At 38.7% G+C, this 15,964-nt stretch overlaps 2 protein-coding genes across 3 annotated transcripts; one reads left to right on the forward strand and one right to left on the reverse strand.

Moving 5' to 3' along the window:
* Positions 1–591: 591 nt before the first annotated feature.
* abraxas2 (abraxas 2, BRISC complex subunit) lies at positions 592–9,982 on the reverse strand. 2 transcript variants are annotated; one of them, XM_086171784.1, is made up of 9 exons: positions 9,905–9,982; positions 8,494–8,584; positions 7,789–7,825; positions 5,812–5,878; positions 5,351–5,541; positions 4,623–4,742; positions 4,106–4,190; positions 3,885–4,002; positions 592–3,695 (listed from the first exon to the last, which is right to left on the reverse strand). In XM_086171784.1, exons 1-9 carry the CDS (start codon positions 9,974–9,976, stop codon positions 3,151–3,153), a joined length of 1,326 nt encoding a protein of 441 aa, XP_086027910.1. In that variant the 5' UTR covers positions 9,977–9,982; the 3' UTR covers positions 592–3,150. The 2 variants fall into 2 exon arrangements, with proteins under 2 accessions (XP_086027910.1, XP_086027902.1); XM_086171776.1 differs by having other exon boundaries at positions 4,623–4,745; positions 9,905–9,978.
* A 68-nt stretch (positions 9,983–10,050) lies between these two features.
* On the forward strand, positions 10,051–15,798 carry eef1akmt2 (EEF1A lysine methyltransferase 2). The gene is made up of 6 exons (XM_086171808.1): positions 10,051–10,170; positions 10,467–10,532; positions 10,740–10,854; positions 11,052–11,159; positions 12,557–12,773; positions 13,676–15,798. The coding sequence occupies exons 1-6, from the start codon at positions 10,064–10,066 to the stop codon at positions 13,771–13,773; spliced, it is 711 nt and encodes a 236-aa protein (XP_086027934.1). The 5' UTR covers positions 10,051–10,063; the 3' UTR covers positions 13,774–15,798.
* Positions 15,799–15,964: the final 166 nt, after the last annotated feature.

A 15,964-nucleotide genomic window follows, 5' to 3' on the forward strand; every position in this document is an offset into this window, starting at 1 on the left:
GTCTCTCATTCCTGCTGTTAAAAGGGTCCGTCAAAGCGTAACAGACTTGAACGTGTTAGTATGTCACTGTAATAACAATAGTAATTCACAATTTGAATTATTTCTCCAACGACGAGCCCGTTTCTGCAACAACTATGTGCTTCGGCGTCTCTTGGCATACATGGCGATCAATCAAACGCTATGTCCTCAAAGGGGATAAGGGATGATGTCATCGTAAAAATACTGCAGCAGTCTGCGGTTATGTATGGCCGCTTGAGCAACAATCTTAACACTGAACTAATATTGTGGTCGTGCATCCCCGTTCCCCGGAGAAGATATGTAATGGGCGTAAAAAAACATTTTTCCCAAACGACATGTTTATCAAGAGAAATGTTTGCCTAGCGTTTTAGTTTCAAGTAAAGCTTGTCTCAGGTGATATGATTTAACCGAGCCGGGTTGATTCATCACATACATATCTATAATAAACGCATGGATAATGACTATGTCCCTGAAAGAGAACAGTTTTTTTGTGAAACAATTAAAAATAACAAAAACAAATCAACTTTACATTGAACGAGGCACTGAACAACCCACAACGAAAAAAGCACATCATTAAATATGCATGTCTCATTTATTATCCCCCAGTCTTAAGCCAGGTTTTATGCGCTCAACCAGACAAGTCCTTTTACTGTTATCAAACACACAAATCCAAAGAATAGTCAAGATGTAAGATGTGACTGGAATTTGTGCTTCAGGTGATGTATAGCAATTGCAATGGTCCACTTGGGGGAAGGGTCACCTTCTACAGTAGGAATACTCGAGTGTATATTTGTATTATCATGGAACTTGAAGAGCATAGGAAGCTTATCAGAGTTTATGGATTACAGCACCAGAGCCTTACCAGTTTTCATGTTGGCCATCAAATCAGGGTTACACCTGAGGGTTTAAGGTGAAATACCTGATATGACCACAATCACAAAAGATTAATGAAATTGTTAAATGTTGCTCTATACCACCACACCACTCAATTGAGACAAACATATACAGTAAGTGCTGCTTAAAAAGCTACCTGTCCCCCCCTTCCCTTCTCTACAATACATTCATTATTTATGTCCTTGCAATATATATTCCAGTACTCCAGGGGAAACTGTACTTAACATACTAATTTTGTCATTTCTTCAAGCTGTGTGATTGTGTTACTCTGGGTGATTATCAAGTAACATTTTGAGTGCCAGTTCCTGATCAGTGATGCAATGGCATTACACATTTGGGCATATGAGAAGGCAAAACAAAACACATACATGACATAACAGACTGTAACTAAAGTAGAACTACTTCACAAGGCAATGCTTCTCTAAGCATTTCACCTCCACGTAAGTTCCCGTTAAACACAATTTGTTGATCAGTTTGTTAAACACTCTAAGTGTGCAGTGCAAATGTCTGTTCATGCTGAGTCAAACAGTGTCAAGAATTTACTGATTCATGCAAGGTGAGCTAACCTCAACCCACACCCAATTTATCCACGTCTATTTCATCAGTTGTCTTAAAATGGGCAAAATGTTTTAAAACAAGAATCATAATTAGCCTCAAATTCTTTGCATTTGATTCCAATTTCCAACAATAAAGCAAAGTCACATGAACAACATGAGATAGAGGTCCACTGAAATATATATATAAAAATACAGGGGGGAAACCGCATCAGGAAGCAAACAAGATTTTTTCCAGGTAGACAGAACGCCACATTATGTAGAGGGAGGCAAATTACAGAAAAAAAAAAAACTGAGGTTATTTCAAACAAAAGTTTTATCTTGTTTACCCCTCTAAAGAGAACAAGGTGTTCTATGTGCAGATAGAACTTGCCCTGAGTGAAAGGCACTGTATACTGAAACAAAGTTATGTTTTCATCACATTAGCTCAGTTCAGTGATCTCATACTCTAATACCCCAAGACTGTAATCTATATACTACAGTGGACTTCATCCTTCGATTAAGACTTAAATAGGGGAAAAAAGTAAGTGAGATGGGAGTTTGAAGACATTTTATGGTCATGGTCAGTAGTTTTAGAAGCAACATGCATTGTGAAGAGGGAGTAGCAGCCAGGTGTTAGATAAAGAAAAGCAGACAGGTGCAGTTTTTAGTGGTAGCTCTCTGTGTTGCAGCAGCAGAAGGGAACCTTAAGCATCTGGTTAGTAAAGCTACAGTACATTGTTTGCCCTGGGAACCCTGTACAATGCGTAAAAGCTGAGCGGAGTTCAGCAGATGGTGGTCAAGGAGGACTATTCAAGTGGCACAACATGACCTCATTGGTATAGCACAATAATAAAGAAATCTTAAATTTTTTAAGTGCAGTAAAGCGCATTCAATTACAGTGTTATCCAACTAGACATTGAACATTAATGTCTATCAAATTAGATTAACTGACTCTGAGACAAAAAAGAAAAATACATATATTCATATATAAAGCACCGATAATAGAAGTGGCAGAATAATTCGGTCAGATCTATTCTTCATTTACATAGGCAACTGTAGGATCCATCCATGACTTACGATGACTAACGTGGTAATGGAAATGCAAGAAAGGATAAATACAAAATCTAAAGTAAGGAATTTCTCATAGTTCTTCAAATTCTGAAATAAAAACTTAATTTTTCTAGTTAAAAAAAATTCTGAAGCCTGATGAATATTTCCCTTGATTATTCTTAGAAGGTCTGTTAAAAAGAAGGCAAAAGGTAGTGCAAGAAGTAATGCGAGGTCGGGTATTCAGTTAGTGATGCAAATGTAAAGCAAAAAGATTATGAGAGGAGCAGGGCCTGTCTTTTGGGAGACCGCCAACCAGTTGGTAGATTCTTAACTTATTATATCCACTTCTGACCTGTAACTAAACGTGTCCATTTTAAGTTACTAAGACAACCCCATTACAAAAAGGAAAACTGAAACATGTTAATTCCCACCCTCTGGCACACCTTGTAAGCCTGCGAAGCCCAACATTTCCCCTTAAAATGGAGATAAACCAAAACAAGAACTACATACAGCGGGACACCACCTGCAAATGCCTTTCACTTTCAGGACTGGCACTTCCTTTGTCTACATTTGTCTCTTTTGATTGCTTGAGATTCCAACTTCTCAAGGTGCGTCACTTAATTGTGTCCTGCAAACATCCTGATGCAAATCTCTACGTGGTCTGTGACCCACGAGCATCGCCGTCAGGACTAAGGGCAGCTGGCCGGCCTTGCGTTAAAACACTGGCCATTGGCAGTAGAGGGGCTTCACTCACTAGATTCTCATATTCGCTACTGTCCTCGTCTTCATCGTCATCTTCATCATCCTCTTGCCCTGCAGCTTGCCTATCTAAAGAGTCAGAACTTGAACCATCACCATTGCCAAGGTATGGTGAGCTTGGAGTGGTAACGGGGATAGAGCTAGGGCCAAGGCCTAGGCCTAGGACCAACCCCAGTTGCCCAGGGGTTGGGTGTCCTGGAGATCCCACAGCTTGGGGTCGAGGCAGTAAAGCAGCATTGGTAGGGGGGGAGGACGAGGAGAGTAGAGAGTTGTCCGGGGACAAGAGGTCAGTGTAAGTAGGTGGGTTTGGTGAGGTACTGGGTCGCTCTGGCGCAGATGGTGTGTGAAAAGCTGTCCGGGATAAGAGGGATGGCTCAGAAGGTTCTGTGTTTTCTTCAGGAGTTGAATGAGAGTCTGGATTCTGGGCTTCACGAAGTCCTGTGAAACAAAAGGACCAAATAATTGAAAGCTTGCTGTCGGAGGACAAAGTATGTGAGACATCAACAGCCAGATTTAAATAGAAAGATTTGGAGAAATAGGGGATATTAAAGTCTGGAAAATTGGAATCTGAGAACTATATAAAAAATGTAAACCCTAAGCATATTACAATCCTAAGCAGGGACATACGTCTCTCTTCTTCTGCTGTCTTGCTTTTCCTGAGAGCAATTTGTTGTTTGAGCTTGTTCACATCCTCTTGAATTTTCTCCTTCACGCGCTCACTTTGTTCCACCTCCCCACATACAGCCTAAAACCAAAAACAAAAGGATGAAAAGGCAAAGTTCTTTGAGTCCTCCGCCACACAAATATGTTGTAAGCAAAATCCATTGACTCTCCATGAGCCAGCTCACCTGCAATTTATCTTGCAGTGCACTGTAGACTTGAAATATTGTTCGGATATCCTTCATTACACCATCTTTGTCAAAGAATTCAGCCCTGGATGGATGTTTACCAAAACATAGTCTATATTATCAAAGCAGAACTGTTACACTATAATGTAACTCAAGCAGTTAAGTTGTCTAAGGGTTACATTGTGTTAGCACTCTATTTCTAACTTCTACTTGGTAAATACCAGTCACGCTAATGATGAGGTACATTAACTGATCTGACGCAAAGAGAAAGTTCAATCACTGCATATAAGATGACACTTAAACCCAACATATAAGACATAAACATCGGGTAGGAGAGAGGTACACTGAAGAGGCTACATGCTCTAACGACACATACTGCAGTTAACATGTGCATAAAACATGTGTCTGCTGCAATTACACACATGGAAGACAAGGAGCCTTCTTCCAAAAAAAGAGTTCGGCATTGGAGGTGACAGGCACTGCAGTGCAACATGAGAGCCAGGAGTTGAGATTTTACCCGTGTTCTTTGATGACCTTGGCGTAGTTGAGTGAGGTGTTGGGCACTGAGGAGACTTTGTATTCCTGCTGGCTTGTGTTGCCAAGATTTGGGATGGTGAGGGTGATCCTCTGGTTGTACCTACTGAGTGAAGATGACAATACTGTCAAACATAATGTATCTTGTATAGCAAATGGCACAAGGTAATGGTTTACTTATCTTATTTATTTTTTGCATTGGACAACTAATGCTGACTGGAATTTATTGGCAGTCTGCAAAACTATAATAGCCAGGTACCAACTGTTGCAATTTTCAAAGCCACTCACATGAGACTTCAATTTCTCCTCTAACTGACATGGCAGTAAACACCCCCCCCCCAAGTTTCAGTACAGACAATTGTATTTTAGTGTGACTACTGGGATAATCACGCTGTTGAATGTGGACATGCATGGTTAAAGTAAAAGCGGGTTTAACCGCCTTGAGGTTTTCAAAAACATTTCAAGGTGTGCTATAAAGCAACACCTTGAAAATTTCTAAATAATACCAAACACCATATTAGTCAAGCCAACTGAAAAAGTCAAAACTGTTGTCTTGTATAATAAGCACATTCAAGAAATGGAATTTGCTGAGATACATGGGAAGCACTTTTTTTTCCCAATTCTTATTGGACAAATGAGCTATATGCTGGCTCATCTGGGTCAACACATACTTGTGAGTAAACTGAATAATCCTGTGCATGCAATCAATACCTGCGGTTGGGTCGGAAGAGAACATACTCTAATGCATGTGTAGAACTATTGGCTGTTGAGATGAAGCTGAAAAGAAGGAAGACGAGGTCGGGCACACCAAGCAGCTGAGTCAGCTGTTTGTGAATAATCTGTTCCCTGAAAGACATCTGCTGTTGTGTGTTTCTCCGAAACCGGTACCAACCAATGACATTCTATGTGATAAGAGGAAAAAAAAATTAATGTATTTATTTCATGAAAGACTTCTTTTATCAAAAATTATTCTGAAAACACATATCTGACAAATACACAGGGAACCATATAACAACATTACTTGAGTAATTATAATTATTTTATATCAGAAAAGTAAAGTAGATAAAAGTTAATTGCAAATTAGTTTTGCTATGCCTTTATGACTAAATTAACTGTACTCTTTATATTTGAATAACTATGACTTAAAGTGTGCAGTGACAAAATGTACTCACTTTCCGTCTATCTTTGAGAATGCTGTTGAGATTATCCTCATTGACTTTTCCTGCGTAATCGTAAAAGCTGGTGAGAGGGGAAAAACAACAATACATGTTAATTCTTCACGCTTAGGCTTGCTCATATTTCCTAATTTCCTAATGTGGGGCCATCTACAGTAGATGGGGCCATCTACCATCCTAAAGTGGTTGATTACAAGGCTATTTATGTATTCCTTTAGGAACTAATAAAGCACAACAACTTTTCCTTTTCCTTTCGGCTGCTTCCTTCAAGGGCTGCCACGTTGAATCATCTGCCTCCACCAACCCTATTCTCCGCAACCTCTTCCTTAACACTAAAAAACTCGTGCCTCTTTTTACTCCATCGATAAATTTCATATTCCATCTTTCTCTATTCCTCCATTTCCAAACTCAGAATCCTTCTACCAATAAATGTAATGTTTTTTCTCTGTACTTGTCCAAACAATCTCAATCTAACTTAATCCCCAAAACACCTAATATGTGCTGCTCCTCTGATGGATCCAGTCCTCATCCTATCCGTCCTCAACACTCCCAAAGCAGACCTCAGCATTTTCATCTGTGACCTCCTATTTTTTCCTGTTTTTTCATCAGTGCCACTGTCTCAAACACACAACATTGTTGGTCTCAGCACGATCTTGTACACTTCAATTTGGCTTTTACTCTCTTAATTGCTCATCACACATGACACTTTTTGTGTGTCGATCACCTTAGCTAACAACATGCTGTCCCATCTCCAGCTTGAACTACTCTGTCACACCTACAGCACAACTCACCACTGTCATACAACTCTCATACGATTCCTGCACATCTCTGTCACTCTAGACTTCCTCACATAGTACCACAGTTCCTCTCTTGGCACCCTGTCGTATTTTTTCTACACCTGTAAAAGGAGCAACACTCTCCCTTTGACATTTTCTGTACTTCATTATCAACATTCTCAGAGCAAATATTGGATCTGAAGTTCTCTTTCCCAGAACTTCATGGTATGGCTCATGTAACTTTATTCCTCTATAGTTACAATTCCTACATCTCCCTTGTCCTTTAAGATCAACATCAGCACACTTCTCAGTTCCTTAGGCATCCTCTCACTCTCTAAGATCTTGCTGCAAAATCAAATCAAAAATTCCACTGCCACCTCTCCTAGACACTTCCACAGGTATATCCATCAGTATATCAACTCAACTACCTTTCAACTGTTCATCCATCGCGTGATCTTTAATGAACTTGTTGTAGGCATAAATTGATTTCTCGAAGCCCAATAACATCCTCTTTCTTTCTGCTGGTCCCTTCAGGGGTGACCACAGTAAACCTTCCTCCTTCTAACCCTATTCTCTTCTTTTCTTACGACAACTAAGTTAATGTCTTCTTTCACTATATCAAGAAATCTTCTTTGTCTCCCCCGAGGCCTGGCAGTCCCAAGCCTCAGCATACTTCTACCTATATACTCACTGTCCCCTCTCTTTACATGTCCAAACCATCTCAGCCTGGCTTTTCTGACCTTATCTCCAAAACATCTAACATATACTATCCCACTGGTGCCCTCATTCTTGATCCTATACATCCTATTCACTCCCAAAATACAACCTCAACATATTCAACTCTACTCCCTGTCTTTACGTGAATGACCATACAGCATTACTGGTCTCACCACTATCTTGTACACATTTGCTTTCATTCTGGCTGATACTCTTTTATCACACATTAGCCCTCACACTTTTTCCACCTATTACATCCCGCTTGAACCTGTATCTTCACTTCCATAAGCCCCTATATTAGCATCAAATAAACTTGATTTTTTTAACAGGCCTTAATTTCTGATGACTAACAGGTAGATGACAATGGCACTTGCACTGAAGCCCTTTGACATCTTTGTGTTACAGTACACTCGGGTTTTATGCTGTGCTAGTCTAAAGGAAAACGATTGTCAAAATGTAAACAATGAAGTCCATATCTTACCTAAACAACTGGGCACAGGGATCATGGTTATGGATTTCTGTTGAAAACACACACAACAGTTATATGTAATATTATATATGCAACTCATTTATGCAACCACATTTTTAAGAAAAAAAAAAAACAGGCCCTACACTGTGATGTATGCTTTGCTCCCGCTGGTTGTAGCACATGTGCATGATTATCACGAGTAATAAAGGTTCTTAATCAGGATCAGCCTGATTATGGGAGTAACAAAATAAACTTTGCATGAGCAAAGGGCACATTTTTTCTTTCTTTTTCTAATGCAAATATTTATCTGTCAGGCAGAGAGATGTTTTTTGTGAAATTAATATGAATGCTCTACATGTTTAACACAACTTCCATGAATAAATCATGATGAGTTCAGTGAAGACAAAAAAAAAATCAGGACATTGTTTTTGCACAATTTACTCCAGACAGAAACTTAAGCACTAAAACCTTAGCTACTATAGATTTTGATTTCCTTTTGCATAACAAATGCTTGTGAACATAGCATAGCATAACATAACATCTGCAGTATGTGTATGAATCTATGAATATCAATTGACACCTGTATTTTTAAATACAACATAAGATATAAAAACATCTCCTTATGACGCCACAATCCTGTGAACTTCAATTGTATGTATGGCAATACTGACATCATCTTGAAGCCACAAAAATATTGTTTTTAAATGAAAGCCTTACCTACTACTTGGAGCAGCTCTGCGCTACTGATCTGAGTGTCACTGATGCTGACTGTCTCTTCTTGCCTTACTTCTCCTAATAGGAAGCCTTCCTGTATAAAATAATTTGAACATAGAATAAACATTTGAACTTCCTGACCACTAATAAACAACTAAATTTTCATACTATTAAAGTCATAGGAAGCATTTTGGGAGACATCTTAAGACCAATTCCCGTTTTGCAATACAGGCAGATGAACAGGACATTTTTGAATCACTATAATTACATCTACTTTAACACAGGGAAACTGTAACATTCATTTAGCATAAACTAAAATTGTTCTGGACCTTTGTCAAAGTTAAGACGACTATTCGTTTGATATAGGTCAATGATTTGACCTATATCAAAACGAATACTGGGATTTTACTACAACCCCAGTACTTTCATGCAGATAACATTACGTTCCTTAAAGTAGAAGAAGTAGTAGTATACACTTTATATATATATATATATATATATATATATATATATATATATATATATATAAATAATCAAATGGCGAACAGGGGTAGCTGAATTCAGGGGAACAGTTCGGTTGTTCGATTCCGCTAATGTCGGAAATGCTGCAAATCTTGAACCAAGTATTCACCTGTCTGAGACCCCTTTGAAAACTTGTAATTGACAGGACTTGAGGGCGTTGCCGTTAGCAACGCGGTGGTTCAGCGTTCAGCGCTAACCAATATTTAAACCAAATGAATACCGCGGGTCTGTTGGGTGCTTTTTCAAGCAATACAATCTCTAGAGCCTTAAGCCAACTAAACTTACTTCAGGAAGTCAACTAGGACTAGCCTAGCTGCTGACATGGTAATAAATGCGTCAACGAGAAAAAACAAAATAGGGACCCGATCATTATTGTGTACTAAGTATGAGCAGGAAATCTAAAAGTTTTGTGTAATGTATTGGCACGGGTTCTATTAGACAGCAAGTCTATGGAACTGTGCAGATTAATAGCGTAATATACGGAAATCAGTTAGCTAGGTAGCTTAGCTAGCATGCTAAATAGCCTAGAGCAGAGTACTTCCTGGTACTCAAGACATTCCCAATACCACTCCCATTACTATGTGATAAAGTCGAATATAATTAGTTTATCAACAGCTCTTTCATTACTCAGGGTCACGTCCTTCACATAGACAACAACAGACGTCGTTCAAAGCGATTAATCTTGTTTTCGCGTCGCCATACTACGCGAGCTTTAATAATCAAACACGCCTAGGTATAGACGACACCACACCGGGCTAGTTAGCAACAAAATAATGACAACGATAAACAACACAAGTTGATGGCGTTAATATACAAGCAGTCACACCAACGAACGATGCACACTTGAGCTAACTCTGTCTTGCAGTTTGTCAAAACAATTTGAAATACTTACATGATCTGAGTTACTGTTGGCGCTGTGATAACACACAGAACTGAAAGTATAGCCCGAAATGGATGCCGCCATGATGGAAACATCCCAATGTTCTCTGCGGTTGCAATCATGCTCATCTAACACAGTGCGCCCAATGACTTATGGGAAAGGTAGTCATTCATGTACGCAATGGGGGATACCACAGAAAGGCCTCATTGCCCGGATCGAGAGAAAGATAGCTACCCAGAAGATGATTTTAAACCTTCAAAACTCGGAACACAAGAATAGTAAGTAACGAAATATGTCATTGATCAAATAGTACAGCTAAGCATTTAGGACTCCATTATAAAAATCAGGCCGGTATGTACTGTCGTGCGAAATATGCTAGAGACATTATCACCAAGTTCCAATGAGCTAACGTCTAGCTGGTTGTGATGCGTCGTGGCATGGCATAAACTGACAAAAAACAGTCGAACACGCAATTATATCAGAATACAAAAACATTTTCCGCTGACGTGATTTAAGAATGTGTGTTTACAGTTGTTACTTTTTGTCAATAACCTTTTTTTTTTCTTTACTGGAGTTGGGAAGATGCATACCGAAGAGAACTTGAGATTTATCAAGACATTGGGGACGTTGGAGAGATTTGGTAAATATTCCAGATTACTAACGTAATAGTTTTACTCGACGCAAAGTTACAGCAGCAAAATAGAGACGTGTTGTACTTCTCAAAGAGACCGAAACACGATTTTTTGTAGAATCAGAATTTTTTTCATGTTTATATAAAATCTTGGTCAATGCATTGTATCTCGATTTGGTGAAGTCGTTAAAGTGAGTGCATATTTCTTTTTGCAAGGTTCGGTGAGGAGAGCATGGCACGAATCCTGCGGTGGATGGCCAAAGCTCACATCCCGGAGAATGCGGCCATTCTGGACATTGGAACAGGAAACGGGGCCCTTTTAGTTGAACTGGTGTGAACCGAGTAAAATGTGTTTATTTAACTTATTATTTTCAATGATTGCTCTTATTCTAAAATCATAAACCATAGCAATACCATTATTGTGAGTAGCTGTAATGAAAACTTTTTTTCAATTGATCAATTGAAGGCTATATTAATTTTTTTTCTACATCTGTGTTTTGCTTTGTTTTGTTTTGTTTTGGGGGAAAGGCTAAACATGGATACAGGAATGCAACCGGTATAGATTATTCTGGGGCTTCGGTGGAACTGGCCAAAACCATCCTGAAGGCAGAAGACATCTCTGATATCAATGTAAAGGTATTGTAGCAACCCTGCAGTACTTTTGAGAGGAATGTTCAGTTTTTCTGATTTCCTACTGGTTGTGACTGTGTTTTGGAGGGGGGCGGGATGTGTGTGAGAGTGAGCGTTGGGGAGATGCAAAGGTAACTGTTTTTGAGCTGCTTTTGTTTTGGGTTTTTGACGCAACTGTTCGAATAAAAGAAAGGTTTGTTGACTGACCATTGGTAATTCTTGAAGATGTCTGGTTAGACATTACAATATGTTCAATCATCAAAAAGGGAGGAGAAAAAATAAAATTATGTGATAACAGGGTAGTCAGCCACTGGAGCAGTTTAAATGCAGCAGGGGAAAGATGTTATAAGTCCATGGAATTGCACTGCAGATAGATAGTAGTCAATTCCACCAAGCCACTTGGTAGAATACTTTGTGACAATACCATAGGCCATCCCATTTTTCCACTGCTATTGAGTTCACCGTATGTTCAGGTTCTCTAAGCTGTGTGGATCAACATTTTTTTCAGAAGATAATATCTCCCTACCCCAATACTATGACATAACATTGGGTCTAGGCGATCCCTGCTTCTGCACTTTTGCACAGTTCATCCATTGATACAAAACGAATCACCCTCTATCCTGACCGCAAGTCATACATCATAGCCTTTGGCTGTGGCCATTTTTGGGTACAAAAAAAGCAAGAGGTAATTCTACTTTGTTTGCAGTGTGGGGGAATATGATGGGAAGAAAGCCCTGAAAGTGATGTAAGTTTGCCTCACACTTGCCTTTAATCACCTTGAACCTATAACAAACTGGCTGAATACAGCCCATATGCGTACACATACATGCATAAAAAATAAGTTATATCTGCTGCTCTGTCAGCACAGATAGTGACCATTTCTCAGTTCACAGATACTGCATGTGTATGCATATGCGTTCCATACATCAAACACTTGTGATAGTGCGTACCAGGCTTGGGCAGAATGCGTTCTGTTGGGAGTACATTTTTACCTTAGTTGGACTACTAGCATTGGTTGTATGGTTTTGTGTGGGTGAAATATTGTCATCTTATCCCAATACCTAAGCCTGCAAAACGCCTCAGGCTCTATGCGTTTGGGTTTTTGTGCATTTGTAACCCCAAATAGAACCTAAAGGAGTTTGGGGAGTCTACCACCAGATAAAAAGCTTGTTTCACTAGAACTCATGGAGAGTCGGTAACTTTCTCTGCATTAACTGCTTCCATGTCAACACTTTTAATTTGGTCTTGAAGTGAACTAGTCACATATTACACATTTCATCTTGGTAGCTGCTGAAAAATCTTGTCTTCAGACTAAAGACTAAATGCCACATTCTCCTCAGACATAATGATTGACTGAAAAAGAAATTTTCACTACCCTAATTTGTCTTATTTTTGATTTTTAGGAGATGGATTTCTTAAACTGTCACGGGAAACTAAAGGACTTTGATGTCTGCATTGACAAGGGAACATTTGATGCAATAAGCCTAAACCCAGTAAACAACACAGAGGATAAAAAGCTCTACGTCCAAGCTGTAAAAGATGCTATTAAGGACCAAGGATTCTTCTGTATTACTTCCTGTAACTGGACAAAAGAGCAACTCCTGGATAGATTCAGTGAAGGTAAGAGGATTGCTTACATTCATTCAATGTTATCAGTTGTACATCAGTTCCATTCGGAATTGTCCTGGTGATATCCTTGAATTCGGATGTTTTGCTTCCTGACCATTAGCCAAAATAGCTTGTCTCCTTCAGGCCCCCGAGATGCACCAGAGAAGAATAACTGTGGACCCATAGTTCTTCTCTTGAACTTTTTTGTGGTAGACAGATTTTTTGCCAGGGTTTCTATTTGTCCAGAGAAACCAGGAAAGCAGTCTAGAGGTCATGGAAACCCAATGAATAAGATTAAACATTATGGAAACTGTGATGCAGTTAGAGTTTATTATTATTATCCTTTTTTGCAATAAAGTTCCAAAGCTAGAGGTGTAACAAGTGTCTACAGCATGTCATGATTCAAAGCATGACAATGGGCATCCATTGCTAGAAATTGTATCTGAATATCAAGTCATTAACATGAATTCATTTTTCATATGTGAGGAAAAGGTAAATATGTACTACACGAACAGTCATGGAAAGTAGTTTACAAAGCCTAAAAAATATTAGTCAAGCTGATCTTGAATCATAAGCAGATTTGTAAACATATTTCAACACATTGAGAAGCATTAACAAACAAGTTTGATCCGATATTTTTCTATGCAGTGAGCCTAAAATGTATATACCACTGCAATTGTTCAAAGAAAAGTTGCTAACTGCGGTGAACAAATCAATTTTGAATTGTTGATTTTCTCAGCCCTAATAAACATTCGGCATGGCGCAGGAGGTAGTACTGGCGCCGGCAACGGCAGCCTACTGCTCATGGTTCATCCATGATCGGTTAATTGCAGAGAATGAATTTCCCCAGGACTATTGATAAAAGCTAAATTATTATTATTGTGAACATTTTTCTTCTCCAATGTTTCCAACAGGATTCGAATTTGTTCTTCAAATACCAACACCCAGGTTCCAGTTTGGAGGCAAGACGGGAAACAGTGTGACTGTGCTCGTCTTCAAGCGAGCACACTGAGTGAGAGTGCCGGAGGATATTTATCTTGTTTTTCTCATGTTTTTCACAGAAAATCATAACTACCAGGACTTAAAATGGTTATCTAGCTTGGTATCTTGTTTTTAAATCTGGTTTAATTGCATAGTTGTGGAGTGCAGTTAAGGGACTTGTCGCTCTTCCGCTCTTCGATTTTTCTATTTTTTTATTTTTATTTTATTGTATGTGAAAGTTGAATAAATACAAGTGGGTATTGTCAATGTTGGTGCATGTGCCGGTGTCTTCACAGGAAGAAATTCACAGCACTACTCAAATGTTTCATTAAAGGTTTATCACTTATAAAACAGCATAATGAGGTGGAATCTCTGATAAATCTTGTATTATCTGTGTATTTGAAAACTTATTGACACATTTATCAGACTCTAATTTGATTAAATATTCAAGGCTACAAAATGTTCTCTGAAAAAGAAGTAACACACAATGAGTAAGATTATACATATACATTTTTTCTTACCAAACAAATCCTCTGCATATTGAGAACTTTTGTGTAAATCCTTGACCTGCAGGTTGAGTGTAACTGCTGTCTTACAAGGTACTTAACTGGCTTTGTCATGAAAATAGCCCCTGTCTAATTGGTTAAAGTGGATACCAGGAGACCCATCTGGGTGGGAACTGTGGTTTAGAGCCTCTGACATAATGAATAAACAAGAGGACGTGGCTTTTGAGAAGAGAAACTTGTCTACCATTTCCTTTCTCAGTTGTATCATTAAACTGTGTATCCTAATTGGAAGCTGGGCTTGTAGCCCAATGGGAGCCAGTGATGTTAAAGCATGCTGTTGAGTAAACACATGCAAGCTTTACAAGAATTACTGCCTGTAATTTTACAAGGCTCTGGATATCCTGCTTGAGTGTGCAAAGTATCCCCACGTTTACAACTCACAAACTTTCTCATAAAGATTCACTGAACTTTAGCTCAGTTAAACTCTCATCCATCTAAATTTGCATTTGATAAAGCTTAGATTCTTTTTCAGTCTTTTTGATAGCAACAGTATTGTTAGACTGCTTGTATGTTAAACAACTGCAGTTCATCTTTATAAAGCTACTTTTTAATTAATCATTCTTTACAGTAGATTCTTCAGTCACATGAATTGTTACAGAGATATCTTAAGTTGTTCTAAAATTCTATTAATAGATTGCAAGCAATGCTGCTGCACATATTAATGGAAAATCAATTTGAGCAACATATATTTAAAGCGGTTTCATGTTCTTTAAGGCCCAATTGTTAACTCTGTGCATGAAATACTTCATTTTAATTGCATTCGTTAATTAATTGTTATGCAAATTAACTGTTAACAGAGAGTTGTACATGACAGAACTGAACCTTGTTTCTTAGAACTCAAGCATATCTCACACAGTCAGCACTTTGAATGCCTCTGGGTTGGCACTTGTTTGAAATAACACTTGTATTTCACTCTTTATGTAAACTCGTGATTTTAGACTTGATGCCATATCCCACTGCTTGCCCTAACGGCATGAATACCATGCTTTCATTTTACCCTCCCAAGTGTGATACTGCCAATATTTATGTTTTTTCACTTCATCTCCTTGGAAACACGTTTGAAGGTCTCTTAATAGGATTTTCGTGGATTCTTTGAATTACTCCACCATGTTGCACTGAAGTTTTCCATGAAAGGACAGCCAATGTGGAAGTGGGAAAGATTCTTCCTTTATATCGTTTTGGATGCGATCCTCTCACTCTGTGTGTGCAGTGGGTGTATAACAGCAGTCTTTAACTGTATCAGGTGACTAAGTTAAGTTATAAGTGTTTCCTTTTGGTGTCTTTAAGTTGATGTTTTGAAGTGAATTTTAATCAGATAAAGGGGATTTTTTTGCTTGGTCAACAGGACGTCGGTGATTGGGGTCGTTCACACGAATAAGAAAACTACAATCTAGTGCATGACCATTTGTAAACGCCTGAAAGGACCACAACGGAATATACCAAGTCGGGAGGGGTGGAATGTTTGCCTTTAAATAAACCCCTGAGTCGTGTGCCATTAAAAATTGTGAACTTTATTTCATTTTAATCCTAAGTAACGTACTTATGTATTAAAATTGCTTACTAACGGTATTTTGCAGCTAAAAATGTGTGCAAGCAGGCTTCTTTGCTAACGTGTTCCCCTTTAACATGGTCTATCCGAATGCGGATATTGTTACA

The sequence above is a fragment of the Fistularia commersonii genome, chromosome 2 (genome assembly GCF_037954325.1).
Source record: "Fistularia commersonii isolate RoL2024-O1a breed Wild chromosome 2, RoL_Fcom_v1.0, whole genome shotgun sequence".
Lineage (NCBI taxonomy): Eukaryota > Metazoa > Chordata > Actinopteri > Syngnathiformes > Fistulariidae > Fistularia > Fistularia commersonii.